The sequence below is a fragment of the Trachemys scripta genome, chromosome 4 (genome assembly GCF_013100865.1).
Source record: "Trachemys scripta elegans isolate TJP31775 chromosome 4, CAS_Tse_1.0, whole genome shotgun sequence".
Taxonomy (NCBI): domain Eukaryota; kingdom Metazoa; phylum Chordata; order Testudines; family Emydidae; genus Trachemys; species Trachemys scripta.
This window is the reverse complement of record NC_048301.1, coordinates 102,986,807-103,009,493: the sequence shown is the minus strand read 5'-3', so window position 1 is coordinate 103,009,493 and position 22,687 is coordinate 102,986,807. Positions and strand designations below refer to the sequence as shown.

Sequence of the window (22,687 nt, the reverse complement as noted above, 5' to 3'; positions counted from 1 at the left end):
TGTATAAATATATAAAGTTAAAGTTTGGCACAACAAACCAAGCAACATTAAATATTTAATTCCTTTTTTTTTGTATTTTTGTTTGGGTTTTTTTTTTTTTTTTGCAAAGCAACTCTTATTTACAATTATACAAAAAAGTATTATAAAAAATGGTCCACAACCTTATTTTGGGCAGGATTGGGGGTAACAATAAGGAAGTCTCATGTCATTACTCCTGAGATTCATCTAGTTTTCTTCTTTTCAAAAGTGTTACCAGAACTCAAGAGCCAGGTTCCCATTCCCCAAAGCACAGATTATAAACATCGGCCATGTTGTGCTATGCAATTTTACCTCTAGACATATTAAATAGCTTTAGTTCAACAACCAATAAATAATTAAGTGTACTTTGAAGTAATATAGGCTTGAAAAATTATATATTTGAAGGAATTTTCAGAGATATTTTAGAACTGGAAAAAGAAATATTTAGTCTTTTCAAGGCAGGTCTTTGAGCTTGCAGCATATAGCAGTTTGTGTTTGCACAACAGTGCAGCTGGACCTGTCTTTATAACACTTGGTAGATGGGATTGCTGCTGCTGGAGTCATGGGGAATCTGGGTGCAGTTGGTAGGTGAGGGAATCTGGGCTCCACTCTCACTCAGGGTAGCGCCTTCTTGGGGTGAGCAGGGGTTGCCTTCAGCTCCACCTTCCACTGTAGGCAGCACTGGGCAGGTGGAGTTATCTGTGGAAATCCTCTCCACAATGCTTGATAGACAGTCCAGGCTGGAGACAACTGAACTCTTCCCATGTTTTGGATCTAAGGATAGAGGGAAAAGGAGATCAATAAACCCAATGAGTAATTGGGGAAATAGTTCTTCTAGAGGACCCAAAAAACAACCAGCCTTGCATGGCTCTGAGCACATAAAGGTTCAGTGGAAATGTATACGAAATAAATATTATTGAAAGATGCCAATCAGTCAAAATCAGAGACAATATTAGAACTTGCAAAGTGGTGAAGGACCCGAGCATCAAACTTTGGATGTGAACTACCACTAGTCTGAGGGAATTTGGAGCCAGGGTTTTGGTTCGATACAGAAAGGGGATTAGTTGCTCTGGATTCAGCTGAGAACTTCTCCAAGGTTTGGATCCAAGGTTTTGGGTGGGTCAGTCTCTGTTGCAAAGCAGTTTAAAATCTGAAGCCTGTTTTCAGAGACGAATATGCATGCCAAAGCACAGTGTAAGGAATATAATTGTTACATGAAATGCGCATACAAGATGTCCCCACATTTGCAAACAGAATCATGGAAACAATTGGGGGAGGGGGTGTCCTGAATCAGTGCCCACAGCTTGCTGGCTGAGCACAAGTGGTGACAGAAGGGGCAGGAGAAGTTTGCTCTGCTGACAGTCTCCACCTCCATACACTTGTCTTTGGCATTAAGGCAAATACTCACCATTTGGTGATTCTGTGTAGTAGTTGCTGTCATAGCTATTCCTCCTGCGAGAGCTGCAAGAGGGCCCACTGTACTCCATCTGGAAACCAAAAGAATGGATGCATATCACCAGCTCAGAAGCAGAATTTTCACGAAGTCTCCAATAACCATCTAATTTCATATTCCAGTCTCTGATCTGCACCATAGCCCCAGTCCTTGCTGAAATATGGTAAATTTTTAGCTTCCCAGAATGAGGGAAAAAAACCTTTCCGGGAAGATATTAAATCCAGAATATTTTATATTACTGAATGATTCCAAGGATTTTTTGCCACACACAAAGAAAAATTCATAACATTGTAATCAGTGATTACGCCGACTCTTCGAATTACAATACAGAACATTTGGTCCTTGATTTGTTAATGGAGTTGGTGGGGAAAGCACTTAATTGTCATAATATTTTAAAAGTGTTTTCCCCATCAATAGTCTTTTTTCTTCACGCTCTTTTTATTATCATTTCATACAGAAAAACAGCCTGCGGATATGGTTTATATTTTGATACTTTCACACACAATAGCAGGGATTCTACCACCAAAAGAAAAGAGAATGCTGCATTTTGAGGAGGGGTAAGTTACATAAAGCTTCCCACAGCTGTAGCTAACTCTATTATCCTCCCAAACATTCAGCTCCAGTAATGACCACACACTTCAGGGAATAGCCCTCTGTCCCGGTGGCTCTTAAACCTTTATTGTGATTCCCATCTCAGAGGTACTCTGTGCTTGAGGAGTGGGGGCCAGCGACAGCTAGGCTGCAGCCCTAGCTGTACAATGAGGTGAAGAGATTCCCCTTGCTTCCCTACTCCAGGATCAGGTGCTCCCCTCCCCTCGGGTTTCCCTTATAAGGATCAGAGACTTGTGGAACCCAAGCAAGACTTCTCCAGAGCTGCACTACAGGTGAGCAGGAACGTCAGTTCCCCAATCTGCAGCTGCACTATGGTCGCAGAGGAAACCCCTTCCTAAGGGGTGCCCTCATAAGGGCCCCAGCTCTCCTCACTGAAATCAAAGCGTGATAGCACCAACTGTGACTGAGTCCTATCTCTCACCAGCCCTCCTGTGACTCCCACGTTTATTTCAAGGGGATATAGCTAGGATCCCCTAGCTACTCTGCCCCAGGTCTGTCCTTGCAGGGTTCAGAGAGAAGGACAGCAGGCACATCGGAATGGGGATCCCTACCTTTCCTAGGGATCAACCACTCCCCTCCTTACACTCACAGGGGTTTCAAAGCCGGGCTCCCCGACCAGAGTATGTAAGGGACCCCATCTCCCTTCACAGGCAGGGGCCAGGATACATAGGAGCCCTCTCCCCGATCAGGGTAGAACTGGGGACCACATCTCCCACCCCTGGGTCCGGGAACACATTGGAACTTCCTGTTTCTTTCTCAGGGATCATGATGGGGGTGGCGGGGCTCCTCTCCTTCCTCCCGAGGATCAGGGTACAGGAGGGGGGCCTCATTTCCCATCTCATGGGCCTGGAAGCCGCCCCGCACTCACCATGCCATCGGAGCAGTTGGAGCGGGGGCTGGAGGCGTCTGACTCGCCGCTGTAGTGCTCCAGCCCCGGATAGTAGCTGTCCTCCTGCTCCCGCAGCAGCGCCTGCAGGCTCTCGATGTAGCGGATGGCGTTGCGCAGGATCTCCACCTTGGGCAGGCGCTGGTTGGGGTTGGTGGAGGTGCAGCGCTTGAGCGTCTCGAACGCCTCGTTCACTTTGCTGAGCCGCCGCCGCTCCCGCATGGTGGCCGCCTTCCGCCGGTCGGCGTTGGTGGTCTTCCGCTTGCAGGCTTTGCAAGCCCACAGCAGGCAGCGGCCGGCCTGGTGGTGGCCGCTGGGCGCCCTGATGTGCTCGTCCTCGTGGTGGTGCGCGTGGTGGTGGGGGTGCTCCTCCGGCTTCAGCAAGCCACCCACGTGCACCAGCCGCGGGTCCAGGTCCTCGAAGAAGTGCATGTCCGAGGTGTTGAAGCAGGGGTCATCGTAAAAGTCATCGGCAGCCGAGAAGGAGCAGAGGGAGCCATCCGTTATCTCCATGGGGCCTAACAAGTCCATGGGGGCAGCAAAGGGTGGGGTGGACAGGAATAAAAGCAGGGGCAGAAGCCACAGGAACCCAGCCGACCAGTGCAAAGCAAACTGCTTTAATCAGGGAGTTTATTTTCCAGCCGCCAGGTTAATCTAGTTTAACTCCCCCCTAGACTTTTAATGGAGTCGCTCTTACACCACAGTCTCCAATTAGTTGAGAGAGAGACACTTTCCTAGGCTTAGACAAAATAGTTCTTTAGCTTTGGCTGGTGATTGTCTCTCTTCCCCAGTTCAGAGCTGCCTTGGCATAACACTCAAATACCCTCCCCTGATGCCCATCCAGATAGCACAATTTGTGACTCTATTTATCCCAAAACCTTGCTTGAGGGCGGGTGGGGATTCCTGCAGGACGAGCTCCCTTTCACCTGCCGGCCAATCCCTTAGCCCCAAGGAGGCAGCGGCTGGGGTCTTGGAGGGGGTGGGCAGGGAAGGGGTCGCGTCTGATTGGAGGGCAGCTGGAGCCCTTGTCAGGCAAAAGTTGTAGGAAACTTTTTGCAAATGTCAAACTGCAGCCAGAAAATAAGCGTCACAGTGGGATCATCTTTATTTTAACTCTTTTCTGCATGAGCGCTCCTGTTCTCACCCTTGTTCAAATGGTATTTTAGACTTTTGTATTTATGTAAATGTTTTGGGATATTATTTTTATGTAAAGGCTTCTTGATTAATAATATTGCAAAGAAAATAAAAACAACTATATTCAGGTTGTGATCTGTGCTACTCCTACCGAGTCTTTTGCTACGTGCAAAAGATTTCTGCTGTTAAACTGAACTATTGGCTATTGCAGATGAGATAGAGCTAGCTAGCTAAAATAGATATTTCTCTTTTCTTTTACTGCACTTTGCAAAAGTTCTCTTCTGTTCAGCGATTAAGAAACAATAAAATAAAACGAGAGAACCAAACGATTGACAAAGTAACGAATATACATTCCTTTAATGGTAGCTTTAAAATGTATCTTCACGGTGCTTGATATATTGACGGGTATCGCTTGTAAGAGAACATTGGCCCTTCTTGTAAATATAGGAATCGCAACTTTTTCGTTCAGACGAAAATATAGCTTCGCATTGCAGGTTGATTTTTCTTCCTATTGTAATTTGTCTTTTCAGGAAATGCGAGTGAGCTGGGCGCTGTTTTTAGAATCACACAGATGCATTTTATGTTTTTTCCCCCCCCTCTCTTTCTCTCCAGCCTTTAGTGTCTCTCCTAAGAACCTAATATTTTCTCATCCAATGATTTGCAAAAGTGAAAAAAATAATGCTGTGTAACTTTTGTAACTAGGAATAGGGTTCAGTTGATTTTCAAGGAATCCGGGAAGCAGTCTGAAGGCGAAAAGGACTATTGTATTTTCGGTGTTTTCCCCTCTAAATCATTTTCTTTGATTGACTAAATCAGTTTGTGGTCTGATAGGAGAAAACATTGAATGGTTCGAAAACTTTCCACGTAGACTTCACATCACTTTGAATAGACGTGACTCCGTTGTAATAGTAATGCCATGTCTGGCCAGATAATAGTACTCATGAGTTTGATTTGTAAAAGAACCCCCTAAAATAATTCGAAATCGAGCTGGAGAGCGTCCCAGCCTTTTCCTGAACACCACACGAGCCGCCTGGTGTATGCCCACTTGCCAGCTCCCTATTTAGAAAGGAGGGGACACTGACATTGATCGCCGGCTTCCCACTGAAGATGCAATTGGTTTGTTACTATATCTGGTTTGCTTTTTACTGTATGCAAAGCTGTGAGAATAGGGACCCAGAAGAAAAGGAGGGGAAAGCTGTTTAAGAGAAAACTGGAGATGTGGCACCTTTAAATAAAGGAAATGAGTTTTAAAGTGGGTGTGGGGAGTTTGTGTCAAGAATGTATAGAGGATGGCTCCTGAAAGGCAAACATTGCCTTAGATTATCTAGAACATGGGTAGGCAACCTATGGCATGTGTGCCGAAGACGGCATGCAGGCTGATTTTCAGTGGCACTCACACTGCCCGGGTCCTGGCCACCGGTCTGGGGGACGCTGCATTTTAATTTAATTGTAAATTGTAAATGAAGCTTCTTAAACATTTTAAAAACCTTATTTACTTTACATACAACAATTGTTTAGAGGCAACAGAGGGTCCTGTGGCACCTTTAAGACTAACAGAAGTATTGGGAGCATAAGCTTTCCTGGGTGAGAACCTCACTGCTTCACTTGCATCTGAAGAAGTGAGGTTCTTACCCACGAAAGCTTATGCTCCCAATACTTCTGTTAGTCTTAAAGGTGCCACAGGACCCTCTGTTGCTTCTTACAGATTCAGACTAACAGGGCTATCCCTCTGATACTTAACAATTGTTTAGTTACATATTATAAACGTATAGAAAAAGACCTTCTAAAAACGTTAAAATGTATTACTGGCACTCGAAAACTTAAATTAGAGTGAATAAATGAAGACTCGGCACAACACTTCTGAAAGGTTGCCGACCCCTGATCTAGAAATATATTCAACCTTCACGTCAGGCGTCAGCCTTTCGGATGACTGAGAAAGGTATTACGTGGGGTTTGTGGTAATGCTGAGTCTAAAATGAAAGAAGCGGATTGTAATCACGTACCGCTGCAAGTCTCTGGTGTGGACTTGCTTTGCAGAAAGAGGAGGAGGCCACCCAGCCATTTTTCCCCTTCCCGTCCTCCCAGTGGGTTTATTCCAGCCCTCGTTGAGTTTTGGGCTGTCTCAGGCACAGAAATAGAAGTTGATCAGCCTGCCCGGATTTGTGCTCCGCTCTCCCAAATCTTTTCCAGGCTGATAACGTGTGGTGGCTGGGCGGAGGGGGTGGGGTAGAGATCTTTCTAACACGACGGAGAAATCAGATGTAAATCTAGACGAGGGAGGAAATGTTGCGCTGGGGGGAAAGGAGAGAGTGGCCTAGCGGTGTGTTCAAAGGGCATCACGCACGGGAGGGAGTTCCTGGCAGCCCCGTTAGAGCCCTTGGGGCTGGGGCATGGTGGGACGCAGCGCAGCGGGCCCGTGCAACAAGCCCCTCAAGCTCATGAGTAAAAAACATGCCACCAAAGGCCCACGGAAGCCGTCTGGACGCCGGCTAGATGGGGGTTGGGGGAAGAGGGGAAGGCAGGAGAAATGCGGGGGAGGGGAAGGAATACAGGGGAGTCAGTCGCTAGCGAAGGTTACACAAGCACGGAGCCAGTAGGGGGCGATAAAGCCTTGCCCAGCAGCTCTTCGCTGCTCCATAGGTGGCTGCGTGGCCGTGCAGGCTTAGCCAGTCCAGCCCGCCCCCGGCGCGGCGCGGAGGAGCGGGGCGCCTGTGGAATCCCGCGGGTGATTTTGGTTAGACACTTACACCGAGTCCCACCCGTCTAATGGGGGCGGGGGGGGGGTTAATCTTCTAAACGCGCAGAATTACGAAAGCTAGACGCCCCCACCCACCCCGCACACATTGCACAACTCGCCCGCTAGGGGACGCCCCCTCACTCTCTAAAACTGCATAGTTCACGCAGCTGACAAAGCTTCACAGAAACCCCGTTGGTCTCAGCCCGTCTCAGGCTCAAGCTGTCTCTTTAAATGCGGCTCCTGAAATATTACTCAGAAGGTTCTTACTGTCATGGTGCCACCTGCAGAGGAAACCCCTGTGCTGCAAGGAACACCTGGGGCAACTTTTTAGGTGAGCAAGTGCAGGGGTGGCTCTATGTTTTTTGCCACCCCAAGCACGGCAGTCAGGCGGGCTTCGGTGGCATGCCTGTGTGCGGTCCGCGGTCACGCGGATTCGGTGGCATTTCTGCGTGTGGTCTGCCGGTCCCGCAGCTTCAGCGTACTTGCCGCCGAATTGCTGCCGAAACCGCGGGACCGGCGGACCTCCCGCAGGCATGCCACCGAAGGCCGCCTGACTGTCGCCCTCACAGCAACCGACACGCCGCCCCCCGCGGCTTGGCGCCCCAGGTGCAGGCTTACTGCGCTGGTGCCTGGAGCTGCCCCTGAGCAAGTGTAATGCCGACTGGATTGAACCTGGGACCTCTGGAGCTTAGTGCCTGAGCCTCTAGGGTCTGAGCGAAAAGCCAACTGCCTGCTAGCTAAGGCTGTAGAGCAGACTCATTTTATCTCTCTCTTTAAGTGGTCTCCGTGCCACTAGATGGGACAGAGCATCACACCCAGGAGGTGTGTGGGTTACATAAGCAGCCTTACCATAATATCCTGGCTATTGCACCAGTTTAACTGGGTTGGCGGGACTTGTGGTGCCCCAACCCCGCTGGAGCCAGGCAGCGGGAAAAGGCATGTGTTGAGGCTGGAAGAGGCGTGCCAAGCCCAAGCAGAGCTATTACAAGCCTGGACAGTTTGGGGCTATGTTTTGACCTTACAGAAAACAACTGTGTGTGGAGGGTGGGTAACTGCTGGAGCAGCACTTGAGGCCCCATGTTGGTTTAGGAGACATGACCTAACACTGGTTAATTGCAGTCATGTATTTCAGGGACAAGTTGATTCCTCTAAAAAACCAATGGATTAATGCATTAATAACGAAGCCCCTTAGGAGAACTGAGTTCAGAACTATTTGTAGCTATCACCTCAGTGCAGCAGAGCAATAGCGGGTTTGATGTGGCCTACTATGGCATTTTGATTTGCACTGCGAATTACCCCTTTACATAAGAAGATCTGTTTGTAAAACACTGTAATGTGCCTTGTGTGGTCGCAGCACAGCGCTCTAAAAAACCCACCTCAACAAGAGGCGTAGCTACCAGCGCTGGTGCACTGTCTACACTGGCGCTTTGCAGCGCTGAAACTTGCTGCGCTCAGGTGTTTTTCCAGAAACCAGAGCCAGAAAATTGCAGCGCTGTAAATTGCCAGTGTAGCCAAACCCTTAGAGACGGAATCTGACACCCGTCCTCACTCATCCTGAGTACTCTCTTGCTGTGCATGCACTCCCATACATTTCAGTGGGAGTTTGGCCCTTAGAAAAAAAATGTCAGCACCAAACAAATGCTGGGACCCTCCCTTTACAGAGTTCACATATAACATTTAGAATGCTTTGCTCGCAGTTTAGAATATCACTTATTTCTAGCGTTTTAGCTGATGTTAATTCTCTGCTGATTTAGAAGTGTTTGAACAATTTCATCTCAGCTTCTGTTTTAAAGAGGCCGATCCTGCAAAGACTTATGTATGCGATTAACTTCCCATGGATAAGATTACCCACAGGAGTAGGGATACTTGCATGTGTGTTTGCAGTTAGCATTAACTGGACTTTCATAACCTTTAATCCCACATCTATGATTGGTGATTAGTTGTTTTAATAAATAAAACAAAACAATAATAATTAAATTATAAATGGGATTTTAAAACTGCTTAGCAGCTTCTGCTTGGAAGGGTGCAACAGTATATGTGTGTGTTTTCCAGCACGCTAACATTGTTCATGAAATAAAGCAATAACAAATATTTGAAATTAACACCCCCCCCCACTTCAATTCAGAACTTACTTTGCTGGTTTCATGGAATGGTTAGTTCTTTTCCTTCTGGGTACATAAATCAAGTAAGAAATTGTTGAGTTTATGTTTGTACTAACAAACTCAGCAATGTTATGAGAGAATGTTATATTTAATGTATTTGTGTACATTTCAGAAGAATTGTAAGAATGTAAAAAAAAATCACAAAACTGACAATAAAGTTGTATCTAAGTAAATTGTTAATTTAATTCATCTGGTGTAGTGCTCACACCATAGTGGACCTGGTCATCCATGTGGTGTACATCTGCAACTCCCATTGACTTCAGTGGAGGTTCTGGGTGGGCAAGGTGTTCAGGATTAGACCCGCAGTGAGCACTAGAACAAGAAGGATAACTACAGGCAAGAGGTGAATCTTAAGCCACAATAGAGTAATAAATAATAATATATATATATTTTTAAAATCTAATTTGGCCTAAAATTAGTTTCCTTTCTGCAGTTATAAACGTAGTGTGAAATCCTGGCTCCATTGTAGTCAAGGCCAAAGCTCCCATTGACTTCAATGGGGACCTCTATTTTATTCATAGTCCATAAAATCAAAATATTTACTGTAGTCCAATCCTGAATTCCTTTTCATACAACAGTTCAATTAGATTATTTATTAATGATTAATTCTTTTTAATGTAATTTCATTTTTCAAGAGTTCCCAATTTTCCATTTAAAAAGTCCTTATGCCTTCTCCGATAGAGCCAAAGCAGAGCCCTATTAGTCACATTGTACCATTGCCCCCCCCAAAATCAGTTTTGTTTTAAACAGAAAACTGACTAGGTTTAATATTGTTCTGACTCTCCACTACCTCCTTCTTTCACTTTGTCCCCAGCGCTGAAAAGCGATATGTCCCAATGAGATCAGCTATTGACCACCCTAACACATTCATAATTATATATCCCAGCTGTTCCTGAGAGGTAAAGTAGCAAACTTGTGGAACTTTTCTTGTTTCAACCTTTTGCTATTCTAACAGTGATTCTTGGGCACAAAAAAGAAATAGACTTTCCTTTTTCTTTGTGAAGTATTTCCCTATCAACTAAACAAAGTAAAAATATGTATTTTAATAATATTAGATGTGTAATAAACCATATTTATTTCAAATGAGAAATTGGGAAGAAGGGTGGCATATTAGAATTGTTAAGAGCGTGAGACAGGGAGATAGGGCTGCTTGGTTCTACTTCTGGCTATGTCAAAGGCTTACTGTATGACCTTGTCAAGCCATTTAACTTTTCTTTAACTTAGTTGTCCCATTTGCGAAATGGGAATAATTTATAACTATATATAGCAGTGTTATCTGGCCCTTTAAGAGGAGTTCAAAGATCAGCTCTAAACCTGTTCCTGGTTCAGCCTTCAAATAAGGCATTCTGGAACTTGTACAGCTAGACTATTGGAGTTGTAGGCTAGGCAGCAATGACTGCTGGGAAAGGGAGTAGAGCTATAAAGAGTTCCCTTTCCCCAGTAAGGCAGAAACTAGGGAGGTAGCAACCCTTTGTGGGGTATTCCTCCTGAACAGATTTTACGCTTGGTCTCTCCAATCAAAGGTCTTGGGAAGTATTTTGGAAGACTCTTGAGAAAAAGTCTAAATGGAGTGCCAAGGAGCTGGTTAAAGTAGTGAGCATTTGGTAGCATTTTGGGTTATTGAGCCTGGGGGAAACCTGGAGAGAGCAGAAGCTACTTGTTGGTTGCCGCCAAAGACCTGTGGCAGAAGTCCAGTGATAAAGGATGACATGAGAGTCCCTGCACTGTAAATATTGGATTCATTTTGGACTATTTGTTTTGTTGGACTTCCCTTTAGCCTGCAATGGGAGAAGTTTTGGGAGTTGGCTAGGGGACTAAATTAGCCTTCCAAGATGAAAACTGAGTGAGCCTGCACCAGATTCTGGAAAGGTAAATGACTCAAATAGCATTGTGGAGAGGTATTGTGAGAATTGTTCACAAACTACTTGAATGTGTTTGTTTGTTTTTTGTGTTTTTTTTTTTTAAACTGTAATGTGTTATTGGAGGAGTAGTTTGGTTGCATTCACAACTAACTATTGTACCAGCATTTTGGTATTTACAAAGGGCTGAAGTCTGTTACCCATGCTTACATTAAATGGAAATCAGAGGAACTAATTATGGAATAAGGTACTGTTCAACATGAGTATGGGTATTGGAATCTGATCCAGAGATGGAAGCATCCCTTTAACTATTGCAGCAGCCTAGGAAAATGATCCCAAACATTGCCATTTACAAGTACAGTGTTTAGACCATTCTGGTGGAATACTGTAGCATTTTTATGGTAGAAGGTAGAGGAAGTTATTTTTTCCATAAGAAGCTGAACAGTCCACTGGAGTAATAGAAGGGAGATTGGGAAAGTGACTTAGATGGAGTAAGGTGTTACCAAAATAAGTAAGTGGCTAGAATGTCTGATTTACAGAAATTGGCACTTGCTACAGCTGTGTGCAGCACAGCAAACTAAGAAATCAAACAGTTTTCACTTGACTGCAGTTTTCTGGAGTTTTGTTTTCCTCCTTAGCAGATAAATAAAGGGACAATTCTGATATTAAAGATGCAGTATGTATGCTTAAAGAAATCTTGCCTGTAGATAAGTATTAGCATATATATAAATATATATAAAGGAGAGAGTAAATCGAGAATAATAGCATTATATCTACAAAGTGCCTTTTTTAAATCTAGAAATTGTATCTTTTCCAAAGATATTAGGAATATTAGAGTATTAATAACAATTTGAAGAAAATTTCAAATACACTAGCTACTCTTTTGATGTAGGCAACTCCAAAGTGTTTAAATTTTGTCATACAGTGATTTAGTTCTATATTGGGAATACAGTAGTAACATACTGAAAAGCAAAATTGAGTAGCAACTAAAAGGGCCACTCAAAGAGTGCCCAATGAGCCATAGCTATACTGGATACATTGAGAATACAACATTGGACATTACTATTTCCTGCCTACACCTAATTTGGGAAATTCTGATGGTTGGTCCACTAAGTAATAGCAGAATGTGTATGGGAATTAATGCAGTTGCCTAGGTCTCAATCTAGCCAGGAGACTATAGTTAATACCTCAGTTTGCCCTGGTATCTGTGATGGCAAATGGTAGAGAACTGTTTTAAATCTTATCTGAAAGATGGTTTGACAGCTTGTACATGTATTTTCACCCTCTTTGGAAAACTGTAAGTGTTATTAAACATATGCCTTGTAAGGTATTATTTGAAAACTTAATTTATTGATTACTATTGTCCTGGTAAGATGTATGGCAACACTGTATGTAAAGTTATAGGAGTCTACTGTATATTACTAAAGACATGTTCTCAGTCTGAGGAAGAGTCACAAACAAGTTCCCTAAAGACAAAGGTTAATCTATGCTTCATCCAGGTGTCAACAAAAATCAAATGGACTCTCACCTGGTTAAGTGGCCATTCTTTGACAGGAAAGAGGATGTGGGTGAAAAAAATTACATCTTGACAAAAACAGCTGGGGGTTCTTGAACACACAGACTTTGTCTCCCAAACCTCAGCTAGAGATGATTCTCAAAGAAGAGAACGACACCCTAAATTATTCCTCCCTACTCATGGCATCAACAAAACTCGAACAAAGGAAGCAGCATGGGAGTGAGGAAGGGATCCTGACAAAGGAATTCAGCCACTAAGACTGCTGTAACACATGGTGAAAGACCTTTGCTTCGAATTCACTTAGCTTGTTACAGTAGCTATTTGTTGTGTGTTGTTTTCTTGTAACCAATTTATGCCTCATTACTTGTAATCGTTTTATCTAAACAGTGTGTTTGTCATTTTATTAATAGAAATGATGTGCACAAATTCTGTTTTGCCAAACTTTATATGAGCTTGTATTGTCCAGGAGAGCTGGTGGAAAGTCAGGGACTGGAAACTTGCTGATGTTGATCTGCAGTGTAATTCAAGGGTAGCTGGCTGTAGCACTCTTGCAGTATAACTGGGAGTAATCTGAATGCTGGAAGCTTGTGTGTGAGCAGACCAGGTGTTGTAACTCTCACAGCAAAGCAGTGTAAAAGGCATCCCATGTTGGAGAACTGAGGGGACACAGCTGTTCATTTGTCCAGAATGTACCCTGGGTAATGTCCCAGTGCCACAGCAATTCTTAAACAATATGCTGTCCAGCCAGTAGAAGGAATTTCTGGCACACTAGTTCATTACTGATTCAGAGGGAGTTGAGCCATCCATCAAATAGCCTTTGAGTGCAAGCAAAGCAGATAACTAGCCCAAGTCAGAAACAGTGGAATGCCATGTTCCTACAAATAAGCACTCATAACTGTGTACAAAAAACATTAATATCCTTCAACTTTGAGAAGTGTAGAACTAGAAATAACTTGGATAGAAAGCAGTTTATTGAATTACTCTATTATAATTGCTACAAAAGTTAAGAATATCATGGAAATCCCCCTCATTTTAAGAACAAGTCTCTTAAAAAAAATATCCATGTAATATTTACCAAGACAGTAAAAATGTTTAAGAATATATCAATACAGATTGTACTATGTAATCAATCTGGAACTAGGGGTACTGCTGCAGCTCTTGACTTGTAGTAACAACAACCCAAATACATGGTTTCCATATTCAGCACCCCCACTATAAAAATAGTTCCAGCACCACTGTATAATATAGTGATTATCTTATTTGTTTAATAATATAAACAGCTATAGTTTCTCCAGTATAGAAATTACTCTGTATTAAAAAGGTTTTTTCTTTAAAAGACCTTATATACTTAAACTCTTCTGCACTAAATAATCCAATCAACCATTTAAGACAGGAAAGAAACCTAGAGGTCTGGTAGTTTCCAAAAAAAAGAAATGTTATTTATGGGTAAGAGACTCTGAAAGGTTAAATTAATGTTGACATTCCCTACATCTAGCAGCCTTAATATCTATGATACAAGGAGGCGGTATATTACAGATTAGATGGTGCTGCACTTTGGAGGAGGCACAGCCCAGAAAGCACAGCCCAGGAGGAAAAGTGTAAAGGGGCGGGGGGGGGGGGGGGGCGGAATCATGGGGCTTTAAACCATTATTTCATCTCCTGGATTTTAGCCTCCATTTGGAGCCAAAGCATCCCTGGGGCTGACAACTTACATCAGCCTCCCCTGTGGCTGCCTATAGGTTTGTCCATGGCCCAGAATGGAGATAGTGCCTCAACTATTCCTTCTCTTGCCTCTGTTTTGCCCCTGGCATATCCTTGCACAGAGACCGTGAGGAAGGACAGCACTGGTTTGCATGCATTGGCCCTATGCTGCTGCTCTTCTGGGAGAATTCTTTTGGAGACCGTTGCAACCCCTTTGCAGTCCCTCTACATTGCTGAAGAGATGTACAAGGGGTGCAGTGGTGCCTAGAATCTGTCTCTATGCCTGTTTTTAGCTCTTCCTGTAACCGTTCCATAAGGTAGTCTCCAAGGTTGCCTCTGCCATCTTGGGAACACACAAGCCTGTGAGCATTGGTTAGGAGGTCTCCCATCAACTTGATCTTCCGGATCTTGGGTTCAATAAATTGTTTCTTAATAGTACTTGCACTATGAGGGTCTGCATTTTCAATGCTCAGGGCATAAAGCTCTTCAAAATATCCTGTCACTGTTTTCCATTGAACCAATGCTACTTCAAGGGCCTTCACCACATTGGATACATGTTCACAGTTTGGTCTCTGGAAACATAAAAAGCAAGACAGAATTGTCAGTCATTGCTATTTCCCTGAAACACCTGGTTTTCCAAACAAGAAATGCATTGCAGAAGGATACTAGGATTTTGCAACAGCTCCTTCCATTTCTGTGCATTTACTAAATCTTTTCTGAGTCAGTGGTCAGATTCTGCCACTTCCAGTATACTTACTAACAATAACATGTTTCAATTCAGACAGTAAGGATTCAGATAGCTGCAGCTATAACTGAGGTTCATTCTCAAAAAAACAAAAAACCCCAAACAAAATATCCCCCACCCCAAAAAAAACCCCTCTCTACAATATGGAAACTGAATGTGTTACATTTATTTAAGGGCAACTTTTTTTACTCATGGTGTATAAATGAATGCTGTGAAGGGCATACAGTAGAAACACACATTTAACTATTTATAGGACACTAGTTTGATACAGAAGTCTGAGGAGCCTGAGTCTCCTATAAGAGTTTACACACGATTTCACTGATTTCAAGTTACTCATGATTTATACTTGTGTAGGGAGATTAACATTTGGCTTAAAATCTTCTGGGCCAAATTCTATTATACCAGTGTAAAACTGAAGTCACTCTGAGGTCAATGGACTTGCACCACAGAGAACTGAGGCCAGAATCTGGCCCTCAGTTTCAGAGTCAGTAGGCAAAAATTCTGCATAGCTACCTCTACCATAGCAACAAACACCAGACTGACTAGGATAGCAAAACGTTAGGAAAAATATGAATGAGCGCCCTCATTTTATCTTTGACTAGACAAATGCAAACCCTAGAGTCAGGGTTGCATGTCTAATAAAAAAAAAAAACAAACAAACAAGAAACAGTCCCTAAAGAACAAGAGTATAAGTGAATATGATTGGGGAATTAAAATATTTGGAAAGCTAATGGTGTATAGACCCAAAGGTTGGGAGTGATAGATATGCACAACAAATGTTTAGAAGAGTTTGCTGATTATGGAAAAGCAGATTTGTCTGCTGCACACCTGGATGATTCTGGTACAGTAATGGCCTCCTCTCTCTTGTAGGTATTTCAGCATGGCCTCTGCAACTTCCTTCTCTTCTTTAGCCTGGTGCCGGAAAAACTTTGAAAAGTTTGGTAGAGCCACGTCAGACTGATCAAAAACTTCACCCTACATATTTAAACAAAAATTGCGGTTAAAGTATGAAAGCCTGGAGTTGGGAAGAAAGAAGGGGGAAATTAATATCCAACAGAATACAGGTCAATCAGATCTAATATTTAAAGGAGAAATTTTTCAATAGTGCTTGTGCTTCTAACTGCCTTCGGCACCTCTAAAAACTTCTACCCCAATTATTACAAATGAAGTAAGTCAAATGTTCCTCCAGATCAGGTAGTCGATCTCTTTTTAAGAATACATACACACACCCCAGTCCTGAACATTAGACATGAGACTATTGTATTAGTGACACTGTTTGCTTTGAGTGATATGCTCCTATGACTTCTAGCTTCAAATGGGTTTTTGATTTGGGGAAAAAAATTAAACAGTTATCAGAAATTGATGACTGTTTTTATCTGTAGAGAAAAGTATCCAGATCCTTTCACCATCACCACTAGCAGATGCAGAGGGACCCACTTAGGGCACCAAAATAATCAGCTTCCTCTCCCTCTCCACCAGAGGCAGTGTGTAGGGGGCCAAGTGCCCCCCTTAGACTGGCCTGCCAGGGGTGGGGAGGGAGAGGAGCTCTGAGGGGTTGCCCCTGCCTCCCAACCAGGCTCTCTCAGGTAGAAGCGGCTCTGTCCTAGTCCCCACCTAGCTGCCAGGGAGAGCAGCGAAACATGGGGGAAAGAGGCGCAGGTAGAGAAGGACAGACCTCGCCCTTCCCCTCCCTGCAGGTAACGTGGGGCTGGGCGCAGAGGGTGGTGGGGGTATCACTGGGCAGGGGAGATGTGGGAAGTCATGTGTCCTCCCCTTTAGATTGTGCCCAAAGTATGGGGAGGCACCAGTCGTCTATGCTCTCCACAGATACCAGCAGCCAGGAGGAACCATCTTAGCCTCCTGACATCATTGTTCACTCCATTCTGAAACCATAGCTCTGGATTTTTTTTTTCCCCTCTCCTTTACTGCATTGCCGTTAGTTGCGGATACACCTTCATCCCACCCCTTTCCTATCTACTCTTTAGCTGCCCAGTCTCACTCTTCTTAGCCTTATGTTTCACCCTTCTTCTGTCCTCTCTTCTCTCCTTTCCCTTCTTCTGCCTAATCCTTCATATTGAATACCCTCACACCCCCTCCCCCCTCCAAATTGACTTCTTCAGAATGGAAATTTGGGCAACAACAACTCCACAAGACAAAGGGTTATTTAAAAAAAAAAATAAAAATAAAAGAATATTGAAACTGCTAAGGGCCCAATCCTGCATTCCTAGCCTACCCAAAATTCCCATTGACTTAACTGGAAATGCTAGGTGCATTAGGAATATAGGATTGGCCCCTTTAAGAGACAGGACTCAGCTAAAACTAACTTTAAGATATGTAAATTTGGAAATATGAAAGAGAAAAGAAAAAAGTTACAACAGATTTGGGTCACAAGAAAAAACAGACTGCATCAGTTTAATCAGCTTCCTTATAGACAATGCTGGCTAGTTATTTTCCAAGGGAAATATTACTGGCAACACAACTATATTATGTATACATCTAATTTATACATACACTACCCCCTCCTTAAGGGTACCACTTAGATCTATTATAAATATATTAGAGGCAAAATTCTGCTCCTCTAAATTAATGGCTTTCTAGAGAAGCCTAGTACCTTCCGACACTCCAAGATTTAAACTATGCTTAACTATCAGTTTTAGTCATATTGGGTGGAATGCACCCAGAATGTGGAAAGCCAGTACCAAGATCTCTTCACCATTTAAGTTCCATAACAAGAAGATGCAAGGTAGACCACAGCACATGAGGGCCTCTGCACTATGGAAGAGGATTCTGCATTGGCCCTGCACAGGCTGATTGATGCTTTACACCAAAGCTGATCAAAGGATCTCACAGATACACTCAGGGACAGATCCTGAAGTCAATCAATGGACATTTTGTCTAATGAGTGCAGCATGGGGCATGAGATGTAGGGTGCTGATCATCCTTGTTCCCCAACAACTGATTAATAGCTTTTTTGTAAAGTGCACATTTCTTTAATATTTCAGCCTAATGTGTTGTTATTGTTTGATCTGTCTGTTGTGGGCTTTTGTTACTCAGAGTAAAACTAAAGACTTGTCTGCTGAAATCCAGGCATTAGTGTAAACAGTTTATTTATTATTAAAGTCCATGTAAGATTAACCTCTTTCGGGTCTTCACTTCAAATATCAGTGATGTTCATAGGAAAACAAACTGTTCTTTCACTGATTCACCAACACAACCAGTTTTCACACACAACCTCCACTGCTTTCAAGCAATTTACCCCAAAGCTGCTAGGATTCCTTATTCTTGTCCCCTCTTGTAAACTGATTTTATACACCCAGTTTTCCATACGAGCTTTGCAGAATATACATGGCATTGATTTGTTACTGTGTTATTATAGTTTTGTCAGTGTATCTCTAGTGATTTTAGTGGAGTTGCACTAGTGTAAAATTGAAGTAACACAGTGGTGGAGCAGTCTCATGTATTTTTAAATTTAAAAGCATTCTCTCTTAAATCCCTTAGTACAGAACAGATCTATTCAAACTACTACTCTGAAGCCTACAATCAGCCCTCTAACAGTTGTCAATATTAGGACAAATAACTAGTAAGATTAAATTAACAGAAGCTTAGAATTTATCCTTCTTTTGCTTCTACTGATGGACTCGTTCTTCTGGGAATAATGCTAATTTCAGCTGAAGCCACAGGGAGAGAGCAGATTATGGCCTACTGTGAACATTCAAAGTATATATAACACTCACTCTAGTAACGGAAAAATACCAAGCCAGATCCTCAGCTGCTGCAAATTAGGCCTGGTCCACACTAACCCCCCCCCCCCCACTTCGAACTAAGATACGCAACTTCTGCTACGTGAATAACATAGCTGAAGTCGAAGTACCTTAGTTCAAACTTACCGCGGGTCCAGACGCGGCAGGCAGGCTCCACCGTCGACTCCACGTACTCCTCTCGCGGAGCAGGAGTACTGGCGTCGACGGCGAGCACTTCCGGGATCGATTTATCACGTCTAGACAAGACGCGATAAATCGAACCCAGAAGATCGATTGCTTACCACCGGACCCGGAGGCAAGTATAGACGTACCCTTAATATACGCTGAACTGCAAAGTTAAACTGCTGTGAGAACCTACAAATTGCACGTCTCTGGCCCATAGTGGTCTTTCCTTTCCCCACCCTCAACCAATCTTCATTCAAACTGGAAAAACAACCTAAACACTGACGTGCTGAAAAACAACTGGGGATTTTGATACTACTACACACGCCAAAACTTGAACCCCATACTTCCATTATACCTCAGCAGTGAGATTGGTGCCGGAGTAAAAGTGGGAGTGAGGAATTTAGGATCTGGTCCCATCAATGGAGGTTCATTATAACTGATCTCACTGCAAGTGGGTCTCCCATTTATGTCTTTAAGACATGGGAGAGCAAACTATGGTCTGCGGGTTGAATCCGTCCCGTCAGGGCTTTCAATCCGGCCCACAGGATTGCCAGCCTTGTGGCGCAGCAGGGCTAAGGCAAGCTCCCTGCCTGCCCTGGCCCCACACCGCTCCCAGAAGCGGCCAGCACCATGTCTCTATGGCCCCTGGGGGAGGGAGAGCACCCTGTGCTGCCCTTGCCTGCAGGCACCGCCCCCACAGCTCCCATTGTCCAGGAACAGGGAACCACGGCCAATGGGAGCTTCGGGAAGGTACCCACAGGCAAGGGCAGCGCATGGTGGAGCCGCTTGCCCCACCCCACCCCCAGGAGCCACTGCTGGACATGCTGGCCACTTCCAGGAGTGGCACTGGGCCACGGCAAGAAGGGAGCCTGCCTTAGCCCCACTGCCACCCTCGAGCCGCTTGAGGTAAGCGGTGCTGGGCTGGAGCCCACACCCCAAACCCCTCCTGCACCCCACACTCCAATCCCCTGCCCTGAGCCCCCTGCCTCACCCCTACTGCACCCCAACCCTTTGCCATGAGCCCCTTCCTGCACACCACACACCCTCCCCCTCCATTCATGGCCCTGCATACAATTTCCCCACTCAGATGTGGCCCTTGGGCCAAAAAGTTTGCCCACCTCTATTTTAAGAGGAGGCTACACGCACAGGCTCTCATAAATTTAGCACAACACGGGGACTGCCAACGATAGCTCCAATGCATCACCTTGGTGCCTGGGCACGCTGCACAGCTGTTGAAACACATACAATATCAGGATTGGAAGGGACCTCAGGAGGTCATCTAGTCCAACCCCCTGCTAAAAGCAGGACCAATCCCCAACTAAATCATCCCAGCAGGATGTCAAGCAAGGCCTTAAAAACCTTTAAGGAAGGAGATTCCACCACCTCCCTAAGTAACCCATTCCAGTGGAAAAGTTTTTTCTTAATACCCATCCTAACTCCCCTCCCCCCCACTGCAACTTGAAACCATTGCTCCGTCTTCTGTCATCTGCCACCACTGAGAACAGTCTAGCTCCATCCTCTTTGGAACCCCCCTTCACGTACTTGAAAGCAGCTATCAAATCCCCCCTCACTCTTCTCCCCCCCGTACCTGCTCCCCCCTCCCCCCATGGACTGGAGGGAGGTGAATGAAAGCAGCAACAATACCTAAATTCAACAGGACGCTTCTGGGGGAGGGGGGATTTCTGACCTGGGCCTGGCCCACTTTTGGCTGGGGAGGGGGGGAGCCTGAGGGAGGCTGGCGCAGCGGGGAGGGAAGCAGAGACGGGGGAGGGGTGCTGTCAGGGCGGATGGGCCCGTCGGGGGAAGGGCCGAGCGGGAGGGGGGCAGAAGGCAGCACGAAAGCGGAGCCCGGCGGGAGGCGGGCAGGCAGCAGCAGGGCAGGCGGTACCGCCGCCTTACCAGCGCCTGGAGGCGGTAGGAGAGCTCCAGCAGGGCGCTGGTGACCCCGCACAGGCCTTCCTCCACCGCCGCCGGGAAGTTCTGCCTCGCCCGGCTGCTAACCGCGAGCTGGTGGCCGGGGCACACGGGCAGGCTGCCCCGGCGCTTCTTCAGCCGGGGCTCGGCCATGGCGGCGGGACGAGCCCCCCCGCCACGCGGCGCGGAGAGGAGAGGCCGGGCGCTCCGCGCAGGATTTCTGGCGCGGCGAAGTTCCCCCTGTTACGACACAAAGAGCTGCGCGCCGCGCGCTCTCCGGGCTGCGCTCGCTCTATATAGCCGGCGCGCAGGGCCCTGCAGCAGCCGCTGGCCTCTGGGTGGGGCGCACCTTGCTGCACACCCACAGCGGTACCTGACACGCCTCATCGGCGGTTATCTGCCCCCAGTGCAACCCCTCCCTCCTTCGCCTGCAGCGCGGGACCCGTCCAGACCTGCCTTAGCCCAGGGAGACGGTCACCGCTGCAACACGATACAGGCACGAAGAATAAGGCTTTGCTGCAAGGCACCCAGAAGAGAGCCTGCTGGGCCTTACAGAGCAAAGAGACTGGCATGAGCCCCAGCTGCTCTGCTTGCTTTGGGGGGTAACTGACCCCAGCACAAAGCTGGTGTGACGTTAGGGTGACCAGATGTCCGATTTTATAGGGACAGTCCTGATTTTTCGGTCTTTTTCTTGTATAGATTCCTATTACCCTCCACCCCCGTCCCAATTTTTCACATTTGCTGTCTGGTCACTCTATGTGAAGTGCTACCCTTCCTGTTTGAGAGTGCTGTATTGCACTCCTGAGGATGGCTACACAAGGTGCAGGGCAATGGATCATCAGGCCATGCCAGCCCTGACCCAAGAGTTTGCAGTCTGAAAAGAATTCACCCTTTGCTGAATGCATGGTGCAAGTATTAATAACTTTTACAACATTTGAACTCAAGATGGGGCCCTGAACCAAATTCCCCAGATACTGGCTCAGTTTTGATTTTTTTTTTTTTTTTTTTGCAGCTCAATCCTGTTTCTGTAATGTACCAGATGAAAACAGAGCTTACATTAGGAAAGTTTTGATTCTGATTCATCCTTTGAATCCCCAAGTTTGACTACTTTTACACTAACAAGAATGTGAAGATTTTGACTGCAATATATTGACTCATTTGAATTTGTTATCAAATGCACATTTTCTAACAGGCTGAATATATATGTTTAAAATAAACTCCACAAATTTACAGTGATAAAATAAACCAGAAAACTGAACATCAAACAAACCAAGAAACAAAACAAACAAATAAAGGTTTTAATCAAGTATGTGATAGATTTGGGCTGGATTTTCAAGTTGTGTAAACTGGCATGGTCTCACTGATACCAACAGAGCTATGCTGATTTACCCCAGTTGAATAGCTGCCTCATTACATCTGAGGTTCTGGTTCAAGCCCATCTCCAACTCTCATACAATTAAAATAGCGTGCATGCTTATACCTACAGCTGTGAGTTTACAATAGCAAATGATGCGAGAGTCAGCAGAATCAACAGTCAAAGTTCTCAGCTTCAAGTCTTGCCAAGATCATGCACACACACATTTGTATTGGATATATGTCTATTAAACCAGCTACAGGATCCAATCTATTTATGTTTTATTTACTTTACATTTAAAACTTGAGCAAAGTGGTGGATAACAGAATTGCTAAAGACAGCAGTGCCAACTGAAGAGACACTTTAGGACATTATCATTTGAGGTACATTTGTTCACTGAAGCATGCATGTACATGCTTCCTTTTAATATCAATGGATATTAAACACAGCGTGTATTGCTAGAACTGAAAACAGCTGATCATAACTTGTGCAATCAGATATATTACCAGGGACAGAGGTGATTTCCAAAAATTCTGGGAACCAATTGATTTATTCCAATATGTGTTTTGTCATCAGAATTAGTCCTTTTGTCTTTGGTAATTCTCAAACTATTGTCTGTTAAGGTAACCCTATCTGGCCAGATTAAAATATCACTGATTTTTAATAAAAG

General features: G+C 44.8%; 2 protein-coding genes across 3 annotated transcripts; both read right to left on the bottom strand.

Moving 5' to 3' along the window:
- On the bottom strand, nucleotides 1–3,791 carry MYOD1 (myogenic differentiation 1). The gene is made up of 3 exons (XM_034768990.1): nucleotides 2,952–3,791; nucleotides 1,427–1,505; nucleotides 1–792 (listed from the first exon to the last, which is right to left on the bottom strand). Exons 1-3 carry the CDS (start codon nucleotides 3,498–3,500, stop codon nucleotides 542–544), a joined length of 879 nt encoding a protein of 292 aa, XP_034624881.1. The 5' UTR covers nucleotides 3,501–3,791; the 3' UTR covers nucleotides 1–541.
- A 9,720-nt stretch (nucleotides 3,792–13,511) lies between these two features.
- LOC117877256 (ferritin light chain-like) lies at nucleotides 13,512–21,250 on the bottom strand. Of its 2 annotated transcripts, none has more exons than XM_034770199.1 (3): nucleotides 21,116–21,250; nucleotides 15,652–15,798; nucleotides 13,512–14,650 (listed from the first exon to the last, which is right to left on the bottom strand). In XM_034770199.1, exons 1-3 carry the CDS (start codon nucleotides 21,233–21,235, stop codon nucleotides 14,153–14,155), a joined length of 765 nt encoding a protein of 254 aa, XP_034626090.1. In that variant the 5' UTR covers nucleotides 21,236–21,250; the 3' UTR covers nucleotides 13,512–14,152. The 2 variants fall into 2 exon arrangements, with proteins under 2 accessions (XP_034626090.1, XP_034626089.1); XM_034770198.1 differs by lacking the exon at nucleotides 21,116–21,250 and adding an exon at nucleotides 20,649–21,026.
- Nucleotides 21,251–22,687: the final 1,437 nt, after the last annotated feature.

Coding starts and splice junctions, on each gene's coding strand:
- MYOD1 (XM_034768990.1), bottom strand. CDS start 3,500: ATGGACTTGTTAGGCCCCATGGAGATAACGGATGGCTCCCTCTGCTCC. Junction 1,506..2,951: donor CCAACTGCTCCGATGGCATG/GTGAGTGCGGGG, acceptor TTTGGTTTCCAG/ATGGAGTACAGTGGGCCCTC. Junction 793..1,426: donor CTACACAGAATCACCAAATG/GTGAGTATTTGC, acceptor CTCTATCCTTAG/ATCCAAAACATGGGAAGAGT.
- LOC117877256 (XM_034770198.1), bottom strand. CDS start 20,816: ATGGCCGAGCCCCGGCTGAAGAAGCGCCGGGGCAGCCTGCCCGTGTGC. Junction 15,799..20,648: donor CCTACCGCCTCCAGGCGCTG/GTAAGGCGGCGG, acceptor TTAAATATGTAG/GGTGAAGTTTTTGATCAGTC. Junction 14,651..15,651: donor ACTGTACCAGAATCATCCAG/GTGTGCAGCAGA, acceptor TTATGTTTCCAG/AGACCAAACTGTGAACATGT.